This window comes from Cavia porcellus, unplaced genomic scaffold, assembly GCF_034190915.1.
Source record: "Cavia porcellus strain 051 isolate PalLab524CR breed Dunkin Hartley unplaced genomic scaffold, mCavPor4.1 scaffold_8, whole genome shotgun sequence".
Classification (NCBI taxonomy): Eukaryota; Metazoa; Chordata; class Mammalia; order Rodentia; family Caviidae; genus Cavia; species Cavia porcellus.
The window spans coordinates 42,398,948-42,422,637 of NW_026947491.1; the positions used below are offsets into that span (position 1 = coordinate 42,398,948).

The 23,690-nt window shown below is 40.5% G+C and overlaps 1 protein-coding gene across 4 annotated transcripts in view; it reads right to left on the minus strand.

Moving 5' to 3' along the window:
• Positions 1 to 21,655, minus strand: part of Slc11a2 (solute carrier family 11 member 2) — a 35,595-nt gene extending 13,940 nt beyond the window's left edge. The window contains exons 1-9 of one of the 4 annotated variants that reach the window (XM_013159181.3): positions 21,548 to 21,655; positions 9,665 to 9,736; positions 7,988 to 8,136; positions 7,343 to 7,468; positions 4,799 to 4,918; positions 3,022 to 3,128; positions 2,610 to 2,680; positions 2,429 to 2,496; positions 610 to 765 (exon numbers count right to left, since the gene is read on the minus strand). In XM_013159181.3, the coding sequence (XP_013014635.1) occupies positions 610 to 765; positions 2,429 to 2,496; positions 2,610 to 2,680; positions 3,022 to 3,128; positions 4,799 to 4,918; positions 7,343 to 7,468; positions 7,988 to 8,136; positions 9,665 to 9,736; positions 21,548 to 21,596 (918 nt within the window). In that variant the 5' untranslated portion in view covers positions 21,597 to 21,655. Of the gene's footprint in view, positions 1 to 609; positions 766 to 2,428; positions 2,497 to 2,609; positions 2,681 to 3,021; positions 3,129 to 4,798; positions 4,919 to 7,342; positions 7,469 to 7,987; positions 8,137 to 9,664; positions 9,737 to 19,769; positions 20,248 to 20,289; positions 20,471 to 21,547 lie in introns of those variants that run through there. The other 3 variants (XM_003475780.5, XM_063254737.1, XM_063254736.1) reach the window with 3 other exon arrangements.
• Between the last annotated feature and the right edge of the window lie 2,035 nt (positions 21,656 to 23,690).

Here is a 23,690-nt window from a genome sequence, read left to right on the forward strand (position 1 = left end):
CAGGATTTTGGAGTCAGCTAAGGGATTAAGGGATCAAACAACTGACTAGACAAAATGTAAGAGATCCGACACTCATCTAAATCCTAGTTCATTAATTAAGCAATTAAGTCCATATTCTTTGGTAACATTACACATTCTCAAAGAAGGGCCAATGACTGAGTGACTACTGAGCTCACAGTACTGTGGCTGGAACAAGCACTGACCTACAAAAACAAGCTGATTTCAATCCTAAGGGTGCATAACCCTACTTATAAAGGCCTCTGAAATCACACAGTATAGGATTCTCTGATAAAGCTTGACTGGGCTCCTACACTCTTGACCTTCAGAAGGTCACTCAGGCTTTTCAGATTTAAGAACAAGAGTCTTTTAGTGTGTTTTCAGACTTTTGTAAAGAATGTTAGCCCCAGCTTACCTGGGGGGTCAGTAATCCCTGATCAAATTAATTAAAAATATAGATCAAGTATGTGGAACTTATAAATATCCAGGATTAATAATCTTGCTCCTTCAGGACTCATAGTTTCATAAAGCTATGCCAGTATCCCTGGCAACAAAGGGAAAGAAGACCCCACGAGCTATCCAGCTTGTGGCAGAGCTAAAGGCCTTACTCACCTTGACTAAGGCAGAATGTAAGTACATGTTGTGTGGCATGATGACAGCTCCCACGATGCCTACAGCCTGCTCAATCTGTGGGGTGTGACAGCCAGGGCAAGATGGCACGAACAAGCCCCTGAGAACCTGGCTCTGGTTGGGTTGCACTGTAATATACTATAGACCGACATACCAACTATTAGCCTTTATGGAACATGAGATAAGGAAAGAACACATGAGCTGGGGGAAGAACACATCACAAGGAACCATATGACTCTTCTACTCCTTCATAGCTTTTCTCCCACAAAAACCACCTGCAAGTAACAACCAGCTGCAGTAGTACACACCTGTAGTCCCAGATATTAGGAAGCTTAGGCAGGAGTTTGAGGCTAGCTTTGCAACATAGTGAGAGCCTGCCTCCTAAAAATAATAACAATGTTAGGATATAGGTCAGTGGCATGGCACTTTCCTGGTGTGTACAATGCCCAGGGTTTCAAGCTCTGACAAAAACAAATACCACTAAACAACCCAAAGGGCTGCTACCAGGAAGCAGAAAATTCAGGACTAGACTTGGTAGATCTCTTTCTCTCCTCCTTCCCTTGCCATTTCTATTCCCTCCCCTTTTTCCTTTTCCCCTCCCTACTTCCCTTTCCTCTCTCCCTCTCTCCCCGTCTCTCGCAGTACTAGGGATTGAACACGAGGCATTTATACCGTGCTACATTCCCAGCCCTTTGTTTTTTATTTTCAGATAGGGTCTTTTTAAATCACTAAATTGCATAGGCTAGGATTGAGTACATAAAATGTAATTATTGTTCTAAAACTGAAAAGGCTGCTAAAGGGCTTACTATAATTAACTTCACATTATTTCCTAGTGCAATTCTTGATTGTCCTCACTTATATTTCTCTACTAACCTACGTTCATTAAAAAAAAAAAAAGATTACCTATGTTTCCCACTTGTAGCAAAGACTCATATATAAATATTTTTTATTTTTTGCCTGGTTCAGCATTCTCTTCAAAGTCTTAGGCCAGTCTGCATAATCTAGTCATAAATTAGACAGTCTTTAAAGTTTAGCCAGGTCAATAAATAGACATCAGTTTATTACTGGGCATAGGAAAGTGTTATTACTACAGAGTGGTAGTAATTCTTAGGAGGGTTTAGATTGGGAAACAAATCAGGAGATGTCTATTTATCATTTATAATTTATACGTTGTTTTAATACAGGTAAAATTCAGGCTATAATTAATATAAACCAGGATGAACAAACCAGAAACATTTTAAGTTAGCAGCCAAGAATAACTGCAAACACAGAGTCACCCTAAGGTTATAGCAAAAAATAACTCTGCAAACTACCTGGCCTTGTCCAAGTGGTTCTGTTATTGTTGTTTCAATAGCCAATCTGGAATCAGGGCATACAGACTGGAAAGCATCAGTGCCCAGTCAGCTTTATCTTAGGAATCTTTGCAGGCTTTCAAATACACTAATTGTTGCTGTAGATTATATCCCTTCAAAATCAGCCAAAAGCTGAATTGTCTTTCTTTGATCTATGTAATAAAATTAAACCATTCTATACTATTGCCATCTTTTTTTTTTCCTTCCCCAGGTATTGGGGATTGAACCCAGGGCCTTTCCCACTAAGCTATAATCCCAGTCCATTTTTTAAATTTTTTATCCTGATGTAGTCTTGCTAACTCACCCCAGCTGGATTCAAACTTATAAGCCTCCTGCCTCAGCCTCCAAGAGTGACTACTGCTGTCTTTCACAATGAAAGGCTAAAAACCAAACCAAACCAAATAAATAATCTTGTTTTTAAAAGTCACTAAACAGCCAGTAACACTTGCCTCATATCCAAATGTGATGGCCATCACAGTGATGAGAAAGCCAAAAAATGCTTCTAGCTTCCGCAAGCCTAAAGAGGAAATGCATCGGTGAGCTTGTAGAATGCAGAGTTCTTCAGCAGCCACGTGAAGGAAAGCAAAGTGGCTGCATTGACTGCCCTTGCCCCATTCCCACCCTCCTTACCGTATTTGTCCAAGAAGAGAAATACAAATGTATCTGCAACAGTGATGAGAACTCCACCCCATAAAGGGACCCTAGGTTAGAGATGGAAATGCAGATTAAATACACTCACTCAAACTTTTGAGAGTGTGGTATGTCAGACATTTAGCACACAAAGCTGAAAAATACGGATCTTATTATCTAGTGGGATAAACTGACATATAAATAAATATAATATAAATTGCTATACACTCCATCACAGTCATCTGTACAACTAAGTATAGATACAGACAACATAAAGACACATGGGCTAATAGAAAGGGAGGTAGTTCCTGAAATGCTCTGACAAAGAAATAATACTTCAGTTGAACTTTAACGTGTTGGGTCTTTGTTTTCATCTTTCTTTGAAACTGAGCAAAACAGACAACTCCCTCACCTTCCTACTGATAGGAGATTGATGGCGATGGCTGAGCCAATGACTTCCTGCATGTCTGAGCCAATGATAGCCAACTCCACCATCAGCCACAGGATGATTCGTGGGACCTAAACAGAAAAAAGTAAAAAGATGTGGCTTTGACTGTTTATTTTCAGGAAATTCCTGGGTCATTTGGAATTCACATTTTGCTACAGACCCATACAGTCCTTCCTCGGCCTCAACACCTGGCTCAGAACTTGGCCCCCCCCCAGCACTCCAGCCCAAGCAGAGGAGGAACATGTCCTTCTACACAGTGGAATCTATCAACACAAGTGAGTGTGGCAACTGATCTTACTGGGTTTTTTCCCTTCTTTCCCACTGAGGAGAGAGCGAGTAGAATTTCCATTTACTGATTTCTCTTAATTTGTTTTCTAAAAACAACCCTGCATATTTTGGGGAAAATGCCAATGGTGTCAAGAGAGAACAGAAAAAGAAAACATTTATCCTGATCAGTTGAAGTGATAAAACAAGCAGGGAAAGGCTTGGGGGGGGAGGGTTATCTTTAATATAATAATAATATATATGTAAATGAAAAAAGACAGATATGCAAAAAGGACTCAGGGTAAAGTAGTTGAAATTGGGTGGAATATACCAAAGTAGGTAACTCATCTAGACAACAGCCTAGCCGAAAGACAAATTTAAATGGTAGCACACTGAAGTCAGAAAAACCACCTCTAAAATAATCTTTAACATGCATGAAGAAAGAGAAAGTAGAAGAAATTATACATTAGCAAGTGTTTGCAAAAACCAGGTAAGAATACTTTATGCTCATAGCCAGGAAAGGAGATTAAATATTTAGATATGTAACATCTACACAGGTAGAACAAAATCTTATCTAAAAATGAAGTTCTGTTAAAAAATCCCTTCCAAGATCAGGCATGATGGTACACACCTGTAAATCCCGCACTGAGGAAGGGGAAGGGAGGAAGAGCACAAATTCAAGTCCTGTCTGGGCAATGTAGTGAGATTGTATCTCAAAAATTATAAAAAGGAAGGCAGTTAGGAACATAGTTCAGTGTTAGAGTGCTCCTGAGCTTGATCATTAGTACTGAGAAAAAGAAAAAGGAGAGAAAGAAAGAACAAAAAAGAAAGAAAGAAAGAAAGAAAGAAAAACCTTCTAGGGTACAGCTCAGTGATAGAGCACTTAACTGGCCTTGAGATGATCTCTAGCACTGAAAAAAAAAAAGTCTTTCAGACAAAAAATTGTATTCTTGAATTCCTTAAGTGGCAGTAGAAAGGTACAAAATACCTAGAAAGAAGCTGCAGGGAGTGTAACTTCAAGGTCACAGTAAACTGAAAAATAATTAGCAACTCCAAAGATCCTGCCGTTTTGACAGACAGGGCAAAGTCAAACAAAAAGAAGATAGGTCTAAAGCAAACTGATGGAGTAACTCGAATATATGTGTAGAAGTCCTTAGAAAGAACAGCCCCTCCTTCATGGATGGGCTGCACACTGGCAGATGCTAGAAGGTAGAATGAATGGAAAATGTTAATCAAAGGATTCTTCTGAGGAAACTTCATAGGAAAAAAATAAATCTCAAGTTAGATTTGGGGGAGAAGGAAAACATGGCTTGGCAGCAAGAGGGGCAGTCAGATTTCCCTTGGTATTGTCCAGTTTGGGGCCACTGACCCTCCAATCCCCCAGTGTCTCAATATATAGGAGGATCAGTGCACATGGGCAGACACACAGATTCCCCTAGCATGGGGTGAGACACAAAGAGGACAGCACATGGCTCACCTTGGGATACTGACGGTGACACACTTCAGCAAGGTGCAGCCCGGTGACCACTCCCAGTCTGGCTGCAAGGCGCTGGAGCAGCAGCCCCGCGATGGTGGCCAACAGAAGGACCCAGAGCAACTGAGAAGAACAACATCCCCCCATGATACTCATTAGACAACCAGGTTTTTCGTTTGGTCATTTGGTATTGTAAATGGGAAGCACACCCTGTAGGAAAAGTCTAGGTCAGGAATGCAATGATCTGAGTTTGGTACAGGCTCTACACATGACCAACTAGGTACGCTGTATCCTTCTGAGTCTTACTTTCTCTCATCTGCAGTTTTCCCTTTTTTGAAGAAAATTGTGTGGCTAAAACAAAATGAAAAAACAAATAGGGAGTTATTGTTTCATGTAAGTCTCACTCCCAAAATGTATACTTAAAAACCATGGTGGTGATACAAGACTATACTCCCAACTACTCAGATATCCAGGTTCAAAATTAAAAATAAATGAACAAATAAATTTAATTAAGTAAGTAAAAGGGGTAAGGAAATAGCTCAGTGCTCCCTCGGTTTGGTACCCAGGATGAGGGACAGGGTACTTGAGATATAGCTCAATGGTAGAAAACCTGCCTAGCGAGTTCAAGTACAAGACTGGGATGCAATCTCTAGTACTGAAAGAAAAAAAGTGGGGCACCATGGACCCTGAAACAACAAGGGGTGAGGGTTACTAACCTTGTGTATATTTGAAAAATGTGAATATACCTTGACTCCCTCAAAACTTAACTACTAATAACCTCCTACTGACCAGAAGCTTTACCAATATCACTTTGTATAGTGCTATATGTGCTGAATACATATAAGAACGTCAAGAAATGACTTTTTCTCGCAGTACACAATCTATCCAAGAAATGAACTACTCACATGGAGATGCTAGGCATCCCACAGTAGATAACAATAGTTCAACAGCAACAGAAGGTGACTAAAAAATTATTATAAGATGTGGTATTTTTAGACAATGGAATATCACACAGCTATAAAAAGGATGATCTTGAGGCTTTTATAGGTAAATGGAGGCAACTTGAGACTATCCTCATAAGTGAAATAAATAAGACTCATATTGGTAAATATCACATTGTCTCTCTGGTGTAAAAAGTAATAAAAATTGAAGGAGTAATAAGATCCAAAATGTATAATAGACATTGCAAAAAGGAAAGGGAAGGAAAGTGCTCTAAAGGATATAACTGTATGTATGTATAGGTGTGTAAGATAGATGACCATATTACTCAGTTTTTGTTGGATCATTGAACAGAATGGTTTGCACTGTCATTGTTTGATTGTCTACTTTTTATGTTTTGATTTTGTACCTTGAACAACTATTTCTAAGATGACAATACAATTTATCAACTAGTGATTTCTTAATGTTAATTTTTTTGAAATTTTGTATTATTTCTATCCTTTTTTGTGTTTTGCTTTTTTTCTTTAAATAAAAAAATTATTACAGACATATACTATACAATTTTACTCTGTGTGTGTGTGTGTGTGTGTGTGTGTGTGTGTCTGTCTGTGTTTTATAGTCTGGGAACAAAATCCAGGGGTGTTCTACAACTGAGCTACATCTTGTCACATTTTTAATTTTGAAACAGGGTCTCACTAAGATGTCTAGCTGGGCCTCAAGCTTGTGATTCTCCTTCCTGCCTCAGCCTCCCTAATCCTTCCCTAATGCAGGAATTGCAGATACACACCACTGCTCTTGCCTGTATTATAGTAAACCACATCATTACATTTGCTTACATTTCTCTCAACTGTGAATGGTACCACATATGGACTATTTGTGTAAGTTCTGATCAATTTTAACTTTTTAGAATCAATGTGTTATATTTTAGGCTAGTAAGTGATAAAACAGATTACAGACATGTACTGCTATGGTTTACATGTAGACTCCCCCACCCGCCAAACCTCAATAGGTCATAGGTGGGGCTTTTCAGAGGTGGCCTGATCTAAGTGTGTGATGCTGGGATGGACTCATGGTACAATGTTAGATTAAGGGCACATAACCTGGATAGACTAGTAAGGGACAGAAAGAGGGCCGCTGTTGTCACTTGCTGCTTTGCTGCTTGCTGCCTTCTACCTGCCATGACCTGTTTCTCCTCTGCAATGCCCTGCTGCAGGCCACCCTACCTTGGAGCCACTCAACTATCAACTGAAACTGCTACAAACCATGAGCTACAATAAACTATTTTTCCTTTGAGTTTTGGATATATTGTATTAGCAACAAGAAAAGTAACTGAAACCTGTATTTTATATAATCATGGCATACCTAACTTTTTCTTAATTTTTAAAATATTTCTATTATATGGTTCATTTCTTGCATTTTCAAGTTGTCAAAAATCCCCAGTGAAAGAACTCACACACACATGGGCCTGTGAAGTTCAACCCATGTTGTTCAAGGGCTAACTGTAAATACTTATACTCACTGCAGCTGCTATCCATTAGCAGGGTAGAAAAAAGAACACGAGGGTAAACTGCATGTGCTTAAAAGCGCATGGGTAGACTAGACTTTCACCTTAAATCCAGCCACTGCTCCAGACTGCAAATCGGACTCTATGTTTCCTGGATCCAGATAAGCGATGCTCATGAGAAAGCCTGGTCCCGTGAATGCCCAGAGTTTACGAAAGCTGAAACAAGAGTACTACACAAGAGAGGAAAGGAGATCAAACTGAGTATCATCTAATTTATTTGTTCTTTTATCAATATGGAATAGCAATATCAGCTTCAAAAGAACAAAGATCAGGGTTGAGTTTTGCATGTGTCCAGGTTTCTCTTCCATGCCACTTTTCACTAGCAACCTAGTTCTCGTCCATTTAGGAGACCTTCCTGTCCCTGACATTTCAATCAGCATCTTACATATAACCAGAGTAACCTAATCAGTACCTCTGTGTTCAACCACTCCCCAAACAGAAGAAGAATCATAGCTTAAAAAATAAAACATGAAATCCATAGTTGCCTGATCAGAAAATGCTCCTAGTATCACTAAGCAATATTAAATGTTCTTTATCTTTCTAAATAGTTTATTCATATTATAAAATCCTATTTTTAGAGATTGACTGCCAAAATTAGACCTGGAGCTCTGGCCCTTGAGTTGTTTAACAGATCTTCCTTTTACAGGCTTTCACCAGACCATAGTTCCCCTCTGAGACCCAGCACGAACCTCCTCCTCAGGAATGGCAATCTTCTCATCAAAGTAGGTGGCAAAAGGCTCCTCTGCTTGCCCGGTGGACTGTGGAAAGGAGGAGTTACTGCAGGTAGAGCTGATGGCATCAAGACTGGCAGAGTCTCCATGATCTCCAGAAGAATTTTCTGAATTAATATGTTTAAAGAAAAATTAATAAAAATCTTTTAAAACTCTCAAAGCTCACCCTACATAATACTGAAATTAAAACTTTTTTTTTTTGCAGCCTTGGGATCAAATCCAGACCCTTGATATCTCCCAGTTACTCAGTATTAGATCAGATTAACACCAATCTTATAATTGTTTTGCTACTCTGTGCTGCTTTTACTATTTGGCCATTTTTAGAATAATATTATTTTCCTCTAAAAACAATGACATTTGCAGCTCAAAATATAACATTGCCAGCCAAGCCACACTGGTTACCTAAAATCCTGCCTTTTCAAAGAAAAGATGATGGCATACATCTCTAATCCCAGGACTCAGGAAGCCGAGGCAGGAGGAGCACTGCAAACTCAAGGCCAGCCAGGGCTACAAGGGTGAGTTGAAGGCCAGCCTGAGTTATATAATGAGGTACTATCTCGATGAACAGACAGACAGAAGTCAATCTACTAGAACACCTCCAACCCCATAGTATTGCAGGACTTACTTTAAGAACTGTCATTATACGTTATACCTCCACCCAGCTTTTCAAAGTATGCAGAAGCTGCAAAATTCTGCCACGGTTTAGGACAAAATCTTATAGTGTAGGGAAACCACTAAGCAAGAACAGCTTGTGTCCTAGATCCCACACGGAAAGGCAACTGGTTACAGGGTGCCAGCATCTAAGCCTGATATCAGTGCTTCCCATGAGAACTGTTTTTTACAGTTAATATTAAAGACAGGAAGGTGAAACTCCAGAAGAAAAAGGCTACTGCACTAGAGATATACAAAGTCCACTTTGCTGCAGGCATCATATGCCCATATATATATATATATATATATATATGCTTTTTCTTTTTCTTTTTTTTTTTTATCGGTACCAGGGATTGAACTCAAGACCATCTGCTTGCAAGGCAGGTGCTTATGCCGCTGAGCTAAATCCCCAGCCCCATCATATGCCTATACTGAACCACAAAACCCTATTCTCTATGTTTCCAGTAAATTCTTACAACCTCCAAATAGAAAAATAAGAGTTTTCTTTTTATAGAAGGCTGATCCACATCGCCTCAATTAAGTAGATCTAACTTGGTGAGGAAATTTAATATAAAAAGAATGCAAATTCTCAAGGAGAGAAGCTCAGATTTAAGAAAGATTAGTCAAAGCACTCAAAAAGTTGCAATAAAATACCGAGTATACAGTACTTGCCTTCATTTTACTGTTCATACATATCTGAAACATCAGCACAAAGTACACTCTGGAGGTTACTATGCCAAGGCTGAGACAAGTACTGTCCTTGCTAATATTACGACTACAGAAACCAAACCTGAAGCTAAAATCTAAATTAGAAAGAAGATACTTATGAGGTATGGCTTTGTAGTTACAAATCAATTTTCATTTTCAGCTTAGATTATCACATATGACTTCTGAATGTAGTCGTTGAAACAAACAAGAAGGAAAATATAAATTTCTGCCTAATTCCAAATAAAAATCAAATAATAATAGAAAGGTGTAAGTTACCATTTGACATCTTTTGTTCAGGACCCAACACCATGGTGGATACCGGAGGGCCCTCTTTCTTAGAATACGATTCTGTAATGGAGAAAAGGGAGGAAGAATAATTAGGGAAAATGAACCAGCATTTTGTTACTCTGTATCAGTGAGTCTTTATATAAGAAAAGAATGATTCTTCTGTTGAATCAGACAATCTTTAAACAATCATAACTTTCAGAATATAATTAAGAGATACTTAACAAAAAATCAGGAAGTCTTAACTGTTTTTGCTGCCAAAAACCAAACAGGCAAAAGGTATTTCAGTGATACAGGCAAACCCTTTCTGTTAAGCACCCATAGCACCCCTTTAATAAGCTAGGCAATTACCCAGTCTCTGTCTTTGTCTGCAGGTTACCTAAAATGTCAAAAGCCAGACTAGTCTAAGAAAATTTTGTAAGTTTTTAAAGGATAGAGTCTATAAATGACTTCAGTCTACTTAATATTGTAAATTCATGCTTCACTCTTCTGGGAAGGGCAGAAGAAAGCACCACACCAGGGTAGTGGCAGTGGAGGGTCACTATTTCACAGCTTCAGATTCCTCTGAGGAGAGTCTTGCTACATGTCCGTCTCACTCCCCAGCCCTCTGACAACCTGGGCTCTCCAGGACAGCTGAGGCACAGGAGGCCTGGGCCTAGTCTGCAGGCCAGCGCTCCTCTAGGTCCTGCCACAGCAATCAGTGTGGTGGGGCTGGGAGTCGGGCAGCCCGCGTCCCCAGGTCGTGTTGGTGAAGTCACCTGGGGAGAGCAGGGGACGTGAGCCAGCCCACCTGGACACAGACTACAACACATTCTCTAGGCAGCCTTGCCAATAAGGCTGAGTTTTAAAATTTCCATCTACTTGTTATCCAATCTGTTTCTCAGAGGATTCCAAATTTAGAAGGGAAAGGACAGTCTTCTATGTATTGACTATTCCCCTCTTAAATATCCAAGGTAAGCATCCTACCAAAAGGTGAAAGGGCCTCACCTCAGCCATCTCTCACTGCTGAAAAGGGCTTCCTTTCCACTCTGGTTGCTCCTATCTGAACAGCCTCTGCTTTCTTTATTGGCTAATATCTATACCAAATTCCGGTATCTAGAACTGAAAGGGGCTTTTAGGATTCATCTGGGTATAAAATATTCCACTACCTACCCAGCTAGTTTGGAAAGCATCATCTTTCCCCTCCCTAGTCATCAATGTCATTATATCACACGTGGCAACTGGTCTTATCTCTCCTGTCAGGTTTTAAGCCATCAGGGGGCTAAACACAAGCCCAGGGGGCCCCAAAAGACTAAAGCCAGTCCCTCACAAAGCCCTCACCTAAATGTGATTTATACATTTTGCCACTCACTTGAGTTCCAATCACAGAGCAGCTTCTTGATACCTGAGGGCCTTTTACTTTAGTTTTACAAGGCACTCTGGTAAGTCAGGCTATTAGGTTATGTTAACTCATAATACATTAGAAACCACAATTCAGATCTGAGACCACGGTTCTTATAGCAAAAGGCACATTTGGAGCACTGAGAAATGGGAAAACTCAAGAAGCAAATTAGTTAGCTTTGCACCATTTGGTGTGACGCAAAAAGCCCTTTCTTATACTTCAGTCAGTTCTGAAAACATCTGTACAACACCCGTAACTGACAAAATAATACTGCTTTTGGTTGATACTCTTGTTTACAAAAGCATAAAAGTGGTATTTAAAAGATTAGTTAAGTACTTCTGAGTATGAGAAATAAAAGAGAAAAAGGTAAGAATAGTAGGAAGAAATGAAAGAAAGAAAACGGTACAGTGGCTCACGCCTGTAAACTCAGCACTTGGAAGGCTGAGGCAGGAGGTTGCAAGTTTGAGGCCAGACTGGGCTACAAAGTGAGTTTAAGGCCAGCCTGAACTGCATCGCAAGACCTTGTCCAAAAATAAATAAATAAATAAATAAATAAATAAGAAGAAGAAGAAAAAAGAAAAGTGAAGAAGGAAAAGAAAAAGGAGGAAGAAGGGGGAGGAAAAGAGAAATCTGTGGAAGGTTTCTATCCAAAACTGCCTTTTAAGCTTATATTTAAATAACAGTTGAGGTATTAGTGTATTTTTCTCTAAGCTTGTGGTTTTGGAGAAATTTTATAATTTTAGACAAAAATATTACATGAAAACTTTTACTTAAGTATTAGTGGCATGCTAAGTGATTATTCCTACACCAAGCACACTCAGAGCCAGCAAACCATAAGAAGTCTGGTTCTGAAATCTCAAAAATGTACTATTCCAAGAAAAAAAATGATTCTGGATTCCAATTTTTTTTTTTAAACCACAAGTTTTACTCAACAAACTATAAGCCCTACTATTTACAATGTCTACAGATACTAGGGCAGAGAACAGAGAGGGTCAGTTATATCAGATGTGTTTGTTGTACAGTACCAGGTCCCCATAAAAATGTGCAAATCATAAGGGAACAGGAAAGTAGTATCAGACAGTGTTACTGTCTAGGACTATACCACCAGGCTGTTTCAGTTATTTCCCCACAGTGAGCATAAGATCCAGAGTTAGGATGCAAGCAACTAGAATTGATCCAGTAGAATACTTTCAGAGTTATGATTAATACTGCTTTGACAGTGCAGCCCAACCCCACCATCTAGTGTCACCTTCTCTGAAGCCTAGTGTATCTGCTCCCATCAAACAGCAATCAAGACAGTAAAACCATGGCACTCACAGTTAATGTAATGACTATTTTATCCCATTCTTTATCAACAGTTGTAAAACCAGGCTAGGTGTGGGGTGCATGTATATAATCCCAGTACTTAGAAGGTTAGAACAAAAGGATTGCTAGTTCAACCAGCTGGACTATATACAGGACCCTATTTCTAGGCTCTCTCCACAAACTCTGTCCCCATATACTCAGTGCTGTATGACTTTTTCAAAAATAAAAATTTCAATAAAATTACATTTTATCTAAAATTTCAAAAGTCTGTATATCCTTTGACCTAACAATTCTAGTCCTAAAACTGAAACTCAAAGCTTCACACAAGGAAACATATACAGGGATATTTCCCACCATATTGTTTATACAATCAAAAGAATAAAAAAAAAAAAAACCCTGGATATGAGTAAGGAATTGGTTGACCAAACTGCACATCCACTGGACAGAGTATCAGTAAGCCATTATAAATAAGGCAATTCTATGGTATTGATAAGAAATGATCTCCATGGTATGTTGTCAAGTAAAAACACTAATTTATTAAATACTGTGCTACTGCATATATAACAAAAAGAAAAAAGGTAGGAGGAGGACACATACAAATATACAGTGGAGGGGCTGGGGATTTAGCTCAGTGGCATAAGCGTCTGCCTTGCAACCTGGCAGTTGTGAGTTCGATCCCTGGTAGCGATAAAAAAGGAAAAAGACAAAAATATATATATATATATATACAGTGGACTATGTCCAAAGGATAGACGAAAAGCTGGGCATAATGGCTGTGACTAGGAAAAGGGAGTAGGGAAACAAGAACAAGGCCCAGAAAAGGGAGGGCTTTTTACTAAACAGACACTGTGTACCTTGTTAACACTTTTTAAAAAAGTTTAAACAATATGGTATGCATACCAGCATTACTCATGAGACTGAGAGTTCAAGGACAGCACGGGGAACACAGCAAGACCTTGTCTCAAAAAAGAGAAAAAAGGAAGACAGTAAGAAAAATAAAAACACATATTATCGACTGACTTTTTTTATGTGGTGCTAGGGATCAAACCCAGGGCCCAAGGCACGCTAAGCACACACTTTACTACAGAGCCTCATCCTTAACCCCTAGTTTTTTAAAAATTTAAAGCTCATGTGGATTTTCTCAGATAAACACTGTAGGGATGTTCAGTTAAACTCCCTCTGATAAACACTTCTGCAATGAATAACTGAAGATGTGCAGCTGTCTACCTGACAGGCGCTCATGGCCTTTAACTTAGGAGTGGTTTGTCTCCGTGTCCAGATAGCCACTGCAATTACAAAATCATGATTTCAGAGTTTCACTCAAAACTCTGGAAGAATTTTGCTCTGCATAGAACAGAAGTTTTTAGTGATGCATTTCCTAGCTCCCTATTTTGTCTAATGGCCCTTCCCTCAGCTTCCCTTGTACATGCTACTCACTAAGACCATCTCACTCCTAACTATGGTCTCTCTCTTTCGTACCGGGGACTGAACTCATGACCTTGCACTTGTCAGGCAGGCACTTGTGCCATTGAGCTACCCCCAGTCCTGTGGTTTTTTTAAAGGTCTGAACTCAGGGCCTTGAGCTTGCCAGGCAGGCGCTGCGCCACTGAGCTGTATCCCCAGGCCCTAACCTGTGGTCTTGAAAACACCTATTTCTTGGTAGTATTCTTGCAACTCTCCTGCAAGTTTGAAACTCTTAGAAAATTAAGTTACCCTATAAAATACATACTAGCTACAGTAAATTTTAATTGGCTACAATAAATTTTAACATCTACTCAACAGCACTTGTTTTTTCATAGCATTTAGAAGATCCATTGAAAAACACACGGGTAAGTCAAATCTGTTTTAACTGCTACCAAGAACACTTGGAATACTAAGTATTAAAACACATACAAATTAAACACCTTCCTATGGTTACAAAAAGTTTGTTTTTAAAAATGTGTTTTCCTATAAAATTTCCCTATAGAAATTAATGGCACTTAAATTCATTTCACTGATTTTAGAGTTGAAACAGTCTCCTAAAATCAATCAGAAGGTTTAGAGAAGAGTATTTTTTAACATAGATCTTTAGTCTTTTCACTTATTTCTCTTACTTCTCCTACTAAAATAAAATCAAAGATAGCATTAAATAAGAGAACTTTCATAAAAGCAACCAAAAAATAAAAAATAAAAGAAACCCCAAAAAACAAGTTTGTATTAACAGAAATGTTTAAAACTGAATGGTATGGCCACCTCTTCCCCTTGAGGCTTTCCTCAGACACTGTTCAGTGCCTGAGACAAGCTCATGATAAAGTAGAAACTGCCAGATGCATGCAGGTCAAGGCTGTAAGAAGTGCCATAAATGTTATTAGAGAACATGGAATTGAATTTTTTTAAAAATTCATTTGTCTTAAATGTAAAGATTTCCAGATCCTGACAAAACGTTCCTAAATGTCTACTTTCAGGTAAACGTACTTGATAGACCTACTACAGAATCACCATCAATCCAATGTGTGTGCTGTGTAAGATTTTTTTCATGAAGGTAGACTTCTGTCATTTGAATGAATGGGAATCAAAGACACTGTAAAATATTCAAGTAGTTTAGAACAGCTAATTGTTTCCTGAACCCCGTATTTTAGTAAGAAAAAAATTACTAGTCCTCTCCCCTGCTTTTGTAGTGTTAGGGACTGAAACCAGGGCCTTGACCATGCTAACTTCACACGTTTCTACAATTTAGCTACCTAGTCAGCTCTAGTCTCTTGTTTTAATGACAATTTTTTTCCATTCTAGATCAATGAAGGAACATTATTTTCTGAGACTTTCCATCAAAGATACTCACAGGACAAGTTTCAAAACTCAGTCTGTTCCCACTGAGGGTGACAGAAAAGAAACACCTTGGTAAATGCTCATGATAATCATGGTTATTCTTGGGTTTTCTGATTGTTTGTTTGTTTTTCTATAAGGAATTAAACTCAAGACCTTGTGCTTGCCAGGCAGGCACTGTGCTACTGAGCTACATCCCCAGCCCCAGTCATGATTACTCTTGAGGATATGAATTTTGGAATTATTATCTTTTTATACTATTTTTCTCTTTCTACAGTGAATATGAGGTCTAGGAATGTGGCTCACTGGTAGAGTGCTTGTCTACCATGCCCAAGGTCCTAGGTTCCATCCCCAAGACTTAAAAACAAAACGAAAAAAATGAATTTCATATAAAATGGCACAATGAAAAAAGGACAGGTTAAAGACTGACTATACCTGCCTCATGAGAGAAGAAACAAAACAGTCTGTCTAGTAAGTGTTAGTTTAAGGAAAAGGTCTCAAACTCTTCCACCCTAAGTGGGTAATATTAGCATGTCTTCAAGTGAAAGCCACACAACACCCAGTTCTAACCTACATCGATGCTGCTATTACATGATGTGCTACAGGAGTCAGGCAGCTCTCGGCATGCAAAACTAGAGACATTTTATGTGGCTTAACAGAGAAACACAATTCCAATTCAACACCAAGTTTACTGGTTTTCACCTCAGTCAGACTTTTGAGTTTGAGGTTTAAAGAAAAAAAAACCTGACACTGAAACCATCAAAAGATAAAGAAAGAGGGAGGAGAGTTGGGGGGAGGCAGGGAAGGAGGAAGGAGAGGATGTTAAGAAGCAAGAAGAGGAGAGAGGGCGTAAGAAGAGGGAGGGAGAGTACAGCTGATAATGAAGCCAGCTGCCTAGTGTTAAAGGTGATAAGAACAAGGAAAACTGTGGCCACCTATCAAGAAGTACTGATCTTTTAGACAAAAATATCATTCACTAACCAGAGGCTTCAGGAGGAAAGGGCCTCCTACAGAACTCTTTTTTCTCTGCTTGGTGCCATCAAGGCTTAGCCAGCTACATACTTGATTGCTTATGTGTCAGGGTCACTCAGGGCTTACCAGTGCCCATCCCTTGGTCTTTGTTCCTCTCAACTGTCACCCTGGGAGCTTACTGAAACTGTGACAAGAACTTTACAGCACTGTGTTTTGCTTTGGGGAACAAACATAGTAGACTCCAAGCCTGACACCTCTGTCCTAGAATACAACTCCAAGTTCGGTGAACAATTTCAAACACCCTGTCTATTGGAAAAGGAAAAATCTATTAAAAATGTCCACACCAAACTGGGAACATAACTCAGTGATGGAGCACTTACTTAGGATATCCTAGGCCCTGGGTTGGATCTATAGTATTATAAAAAAAAAAAAAAAGTCTCTTATTTTTTTTATTTTTTATTTTTTTTTTTTGCCACAGGAAAAAAAATTTTGCAAATAGGAACGTGTCTAGCAGATGGAAAGAAGGGAAAAGAAGAGGAATGAAAGGGGACAAAAAAAGAATTAAGATGTGTGTTAGGTACATGTACCAATTCCTCACAATGAATATAATAATCATGTTCTATAAAATACATACTATTAAAAAATTAAATTTTTTTCTCTAATCAAATGTTACTGGTACATTTTAGATATACACAATGATCACATTCATCATAGAGAATCTGTACCTGTACATGATACAACTTATTTCATTTTTTTCCCTAAGTAGCTTTTCTCTGGCAAATATGAAGAGTGATTATCACTGGATTACATTCAACCCATTTATCTAATGATGGATATTGGCTCCTAAAATTTAAGTATACATTTTCCTTTATGTTCCTCAAAGAAATATTACATGTAAAGACAGATAACATATATTACAAGATTTTCTTGCCTCTTAGATTCCTCTTTCTGCTCTTTGGAACTTGGTATTTTATTTAATAATTAACTTGTAGCCTTCTCCTTTTATTACAGAGTTTTAGCAAGTATCAAATTACTACAGATGAGACCAAACTGAATAAACAAGAACTTCACACAACATGACTGACCTACCAGCAGTGAGCACAACAAGACTGAGAACCTAATTTCCAAATCTATGTCTGGAAACTTTGGTCATAATACTTAAAAATTAAATCACTCTGACCTTAAAGGGAAGAGAAGTTACATAATAAATATATTTTTGTCATTTCTGCCCAATGCTTTTATATTCCATTAAAATATTTATTTTTCTTTTTTAAAAAATATACTTTACAGTATATGTATGTTGTTTTACTCTCTTCAGGCTACCTGGAGGATACCTTTCTATGTTTCCAGGTGCCAATTAATGTTAATTGTTCAATAAACATTTGTTACATTATAAAAAGAATAAATGATAGTGGCCCACACCTGTAGAGTCCGGTACTCTGGAGGGGAGGAGGAAGTGGGAGGTTTGCTTGCACCCATGATTTGGAAACCAACCTGGGCAATATATCGAGACCCAGCCTTTAAAAAGCAAACAAAAACCTAAAAGTGGAGCATGGAGAATGCCTGTAACCTTAGCACTTTGGAGTCTGAGCTAGGATAATCACAAATTCAAACCCAGCTGGGCAACTTTGCAAAAGAACCTGTCTCAAAAAAAAAATTTTTTTTTTTTCTTAAAGGGCTAGGATGCAGCTCAATGTGAGGGCTGTAGGTTTAATCTCCAGTACAGAAAAATGAAATAAAATAATTTTAAAAACAGCCTGCAGTGACTTAAGACAAGAACCCAGGTCAATGGCAGTGGACCTGCGTGCCACAGCAGGCTGTATCACTGACAGCTCTAAAAGGTTCACCGTCACTCGTCTAAGCCTTATAACTCCTTATATTCTGCCCATTCAAATGTCCTAGACTTCTTTTTCAAAATATTTTATTCAAACCACCAGATGATAATAATGACAACACTGCTCTAAATACTTAACGCATTATCACCCCTTGCCTTCTCATCCAAGCACACATTGTGGAGAACTTTCAAAAACGCTCTCCTCCACTCTCACCATACCAATATCCAATTTTCAAACCTAAAGAACCGTTACACTGTGTTAGCCCAAAGTTAAATCACTAAACTTACACCATCTGTACTTCAGCCAAATCTGGCTGGCAGGCTATTGCAGCAAGCTTGCCCTTCTTCAGAAATTCACTTTCTTATTTTGTGATTACTTCCTAATCACACCACAGCGCCTTCTTTGGAAAAGAAGAACCAGAAGACAAAGCAGTCTTCCGTGGAGTCACCCAGGTGGCACCAACAGAAACTGAGAGGGATTTTTAAGCCCCTAAGAAGGGAATCATCTGTCCACAGACAATTATATCCTCATGCCCGGTGTGGAGACAGGAAATAAGGATGTGTGATTCAGCAGCAGACAGCCAACCTCTTTGTGCTGACTGTCAAACAGCAAAGATTCTACCTCGTGGATACCATTCTTTGACCTTCACTTCCCTGAGTCAAAATGAACCAAAGCTGCTTAGAAGCTCTGGCTGGTAATGCAAGGGACCACACTGATTTCCTAACAGTAGTAACATTAGATTCCAACCAAGCTTCCCTTTTCCTTAACAAGAAGTGCTGCCAGGCTGCTCAGAAATTCCCCTTCTGAGTCCCACAGCCATTCCGGAAACATGAAAAACTCACTATGCCACAATCATAGCTTTTCTGTACTGTGTCCAAAATAAACTGTCCAAGCCAAGTAAGACTGGAAATGAAGTGATACCCAGTGAGAAAACAGACAGCCAATGAACTTCTCAGGTTTCACTTAACAACACAGCTCTCAGTAAATGACTGAGCATAAGGGTACTTTTCAACCTTATTTAATAAAACATCCAGCAGAAAGTTGCTCGGCATATGCACCGTGCCTTCAGATCAAGTTAATGATGAAGACAAAACACAGGCCTAAAGGTTCACTGGCAATAGATTAAGGAATTCTGATCAAGGGGTAAGTAATAAGGTCCTAATCCTGAAGTTCTAAACTTCTAGGGGGAAAGAAGGCATGAGTAGATAAGAATAATAACAAAATTTGCTACATGCAGGAAACTATTCCAAGCACTCCAGTCTTTTAACTCATTCAAAACTCACCAACAGCCTTATAAAACTGATATCAATCCTCACTTTAAGTACACAGAACAAAGAAGCTAAGCAACTTGCACAAAGGTTTAGCAGCCAAGAAGTGATACGAACTGGTCAGGCTTCAGATTCCATAGAAATCAAGGGAAGCATAGCTTCCCTGGGCCTCACCAATATGCACTCAAATCATGGCCAGCACAGGCTTCTAGAAGCCCAGCTCTCCTTCCATATGTTTGCTTGTGCTTTCCACTTCAAAAGATGCGACATCCTGTAACTCACAATACCCTTTTGAAAGCAATGTTCAATGTGAGAATACTGCATCCTCATTTTACAGGGAGGGAACTCAAACCTGGGTTCCTAAACTTCTTCCCTAACAATGCTCTGCGAAATAGCCTGATGTATGCGGTAGGAAATTCGGAAGAACCAAAAATGTAAATAATACAAAGACTGAATGTCAAAAAAGCTTATTCGAAAGCTTTAAAAGTAGGGACATACGAAACCGAAGGGTCGGGGGCACGTACCCTACTTACATGTCTTGTGCAACGTGTCCCTACACAAACACCCTTCTAAATCCCGGTACGCAGCCGGATCCGGGAGCTGCACACAATACGGGCCGGCCCGGCCGGTCCCCTGACAGGGCTCTGGGGGCAGCGGGACTTCCAAGAGCATTTTGGTGCAATGGGCGGCGGGAGAGCACGAATTCGCTCCCGAGGCTCGGCAATCACGAAGGGGAGCGCGAGACCTTGTCCTGTGCCGCAGCCTCGCAGCGCGTCCACGCACTCTGGACCATGGACCTGACAAGTCCAGCCCGCGATGGGCTATTTTTCCTAGGCCGCTATGGGAAAGACGCGAGGCACGGTGGCCCCAGAGCCCACTCTCTGCCCTTGTTTCCCGGCGCCCTCCGTTCTGTCTTCCTTTGAGTAAAGCGGCTTCTTCAGTCCCCTCGACCCGCGCCTGGCGCCACAGGCCCTCGCGGTCCGCGCCTCGTCGCGCAGCACTGCACCGCGCGCCGAACCCACACAGGCCCCGAGCCGCCCTGCGCCCTCTCACCCGCCCTGCGCCCCTCTCGCCCGCCTCGAGCGGAGCGCCGCGGCCGCTGACCTCGCCTGTCCCCGGCCTCAGCGACTCCGGAACCACCTGACACGCAGCCCGGGCGTCTGGGACTCCATAACCCTGCAGCCAGCGCCGGCGAGCCAAGCCCCTGCCCTCCAGTGATTGGTCGGCACGACGAGGGCCGTGCACCCTTATTGGCAGGCTCGCTGCAGCTATCAGGGCGCGTGGCAGCCCCGCCAGGACCAAGGCTCCGCCCGTCCCGAGCCAGGCGGCGGGGTGGGGGTAGGGAAGGGGGTGGGGCCGAGGGGGCAGGTGTGGCCAAAGAGCTCGCAGATCCAGAAGGTGCTTACACTTGGAAACTCACGTTCCGTGAGCAACCTGGAGACAAAATTCCTGCAGTATTTCGCTTACCGCTTTTTGTTAGTTACTGACAGCTCCCTTCTTCTAGAGAAGTGACTCTACCAGGTACAGCTTCACCCTATAATAAAGCACGGCCACCCGACAGGACCATTTTCTTTCCATCCTAGAGACACATCATCATATCTGCAAAGTTGCTCCACCAACAGCGGCCCACGCCAGGGAGGAACCGTGAAGCCTCGGCCAGTGCAGCCAATCCGCCTGCATCAGGTGTTCTACTCCAAGTCTCACAGCGAGGCTTACCTGTCAACCTCACCCCACTTCGCTATAGATAACTAGTCAACAGGGGAGAATAAACTCCCTAACACATCACCCTAATTTTCTACAGTGTCTTTAATATCTACTAAAAATAATCTTAGACCTCTCTCTACTGGTTTCGGCATTAAAGAAAATCAAGCTTTTTTTTCTTCATCAAAAAGCTAAGCGCTAGGAGAAAATCTTACTAAGTTATGAAGTCCAAGATTAGAGAAAAAGGAGAGTAAGCCGCATAAAGAAATATTCCAATAGAGTGCAAATCAAAAACATTCTCAGGAACCAAAACCAAGCAAATAAAAATAAAACAAAAGTGGGCCAAGCATCATCCACTTCGTTGCTCAGGATGGTTCCCACACGGAATGTCTCCTGGAGAAGAAAGAAAATGCACAAATTAGTTTTGAGAATAACTATAGCAAATCTGGAATTTTGGAAAGGCTTGACAAAGTTCCGCCAGACCAAACCCTTGCCTTGGGAACCTCTGCTGCACCTAGAAAAGAAAAAGGCTGGAGTGGTCTTGTCACCCACCCGTGTTGCCTTTATGGGGCAGCTTCCCTGGGTTGCTCTGAGCTTGCTGGCTACTTACTTAGTTCACAGTGTGGAGCTGCCTCCGTATTAGACTGCTTCTTCTTCATGGTGCAGAACGGGTCTGACTTTTCTCAGGGCCACCGTCCCTCTATTTATGCAGGTACACCTCCCACAGTTAATAAGGACGCTTGAGGCTGCTCAAGGTAATGCAGCATTCATTGGTAAAGAGTGGTGGGAATTTCAAGAGGCAAACCACACCCTCCAAAGCATAATCAAATTTCATCTTTGACCTGCCAAGAAAAGAGACGCATTACATACTTGCCACTCCTAGATATTAACAATCGACTTAATACTTTTATATTTCATTTCTGTGCCATTTGTCAAGAACTGGAGCTGCGGGGGGAGGGGTGCTGGTGGAGGAAAGGGGCGGAGTAAGAGGAAATTCCTTCAGGATGCCGCTCCCTTGGAGTGAAACCAGCCCACGTAGGATGCTGCTTGTGCACTAGGACTCAGCTCCTCTGAGTCGACGTGAAACTAATTAACCCAATGACTGACAGTCCGTGTGGATTTTCCACATATTACGTGCAGTACTGATGCAATTACAAGGAGTCTCAAAGTGAAAGGCAAAAAGGCCGCCTTGACTATCCTTTGATATCAGAAGGAGCCGCTGGCAACAGCCTGGTCAATCAGTGATCTGTGGGCGGAAAACAAAGGCAGACAAACCTAGGGTTGGATGCCTGATGGAAAAAGACAAGGAAAAGACCTTGAAACTGCAAAAAATAAATTCAGGGCAAACCAAGAATTTTTCACTCTGAGAGGAGAGAAACCTAAAGAATGGAGACAATTTGCCCCAAGGATATGATTTACATGACAAAGCGCAGAAAAGACATGCACTGTAAAAACACAATATCATAGAATAAAAAAGAAATAATAAATTCAAACTAGAGAAAGTAAGCTTCCAGGCAAGTGGCTCTGGTTCCTACTCAGTACAACCTTCATAACAGTGGTAGGCATTGCTGAGTGTTCTGTGCAGCAACCCAGATGACAGGCTCTTTTGCTGGGGGTTCACTCAAACACTGAAAGTCATACCATTATAACACCGGCATCCGTCTTCTTTTTCTATACAGACAAGTTCCCTAAGGCAGAGTTACCTCTGCCGCCTGGGGTGGGGACATTAGTTCTACTTCAAGGGAGAACAGAAGTAAGTGAAACCATCCATGAACTACAGGTTTACAGGGAAAAGGCCTAAGTTTATGCATTCTGACAGAATAGGACTGGGGATGTAGTTCAGTGGTAAAGACCCTGCCATGCATGTGTGAGGCTCTGGTTTGATCCCAAGCACTGCAAATAAAATAAAAATAGGGATGAATTTTAAAATGAAACTCTAGGGCTGGGGATATAGCTCAGTGGCAAAAGTGCCTGCCTGGCAAGCACAAGGCCCTGAGTTTGATTCCTGGTACCAAAATAAATTTTTTTTTAAAAAATGAAGCTACCAAGCCCCATTCTTTTCTTTTTTTTTTTCTTTTTCCTTTTTCTCCCAACGTATACACTCTACTCCTACCTCAGCAGCTCCCTATTCTCACTTCTAGTCACTGACAATGTTAACTGAATTCTTATTATGTACAACATTTATTTAATACTTCACAAACATTCATTAATCCTCACAAGCAACTCATAAGGCAGGAACTATACTATCTTCATTTTACAAAATAGGAATCAGAGGCTTGAGAGGTTAAGTAATTTGCCTAAGGTCACATAGCTGTTTGGCCAGCAAAGTCAGGTGGTGAACACAAAATCTGTTAGATCCAGTTGAGCAAGTACTCAACTACCACACAATACCACCTCTATCTTCTACACTCAGAACGATCCCCTCCCATCTACCTCAAAGACTGTCTCTTTCATAAAATCCTATGTATGTAAATTCACTAATTATTCCACATGACAGTAATGGCAACTCATTTCTGTCCTGATGTTAGTATGCATGTGTATCATGTTAATGTCTGCTTGTCATGTGTGATTTATTTATTTAGTTATTTTTCAGTACTGGAGATTGAACCTAGGGCCTTTGCACTGAGCCATACCCCCAGTCCTTAAAACAAAAAAAGGTTGAGACATTGGTGGTGCACATTTGAAATCCCAGCTCTTAAGAGACTGAGACGGTTTCACAAGTTTCAGGCCAGCCTGGGCTACGCAGTGAGTTC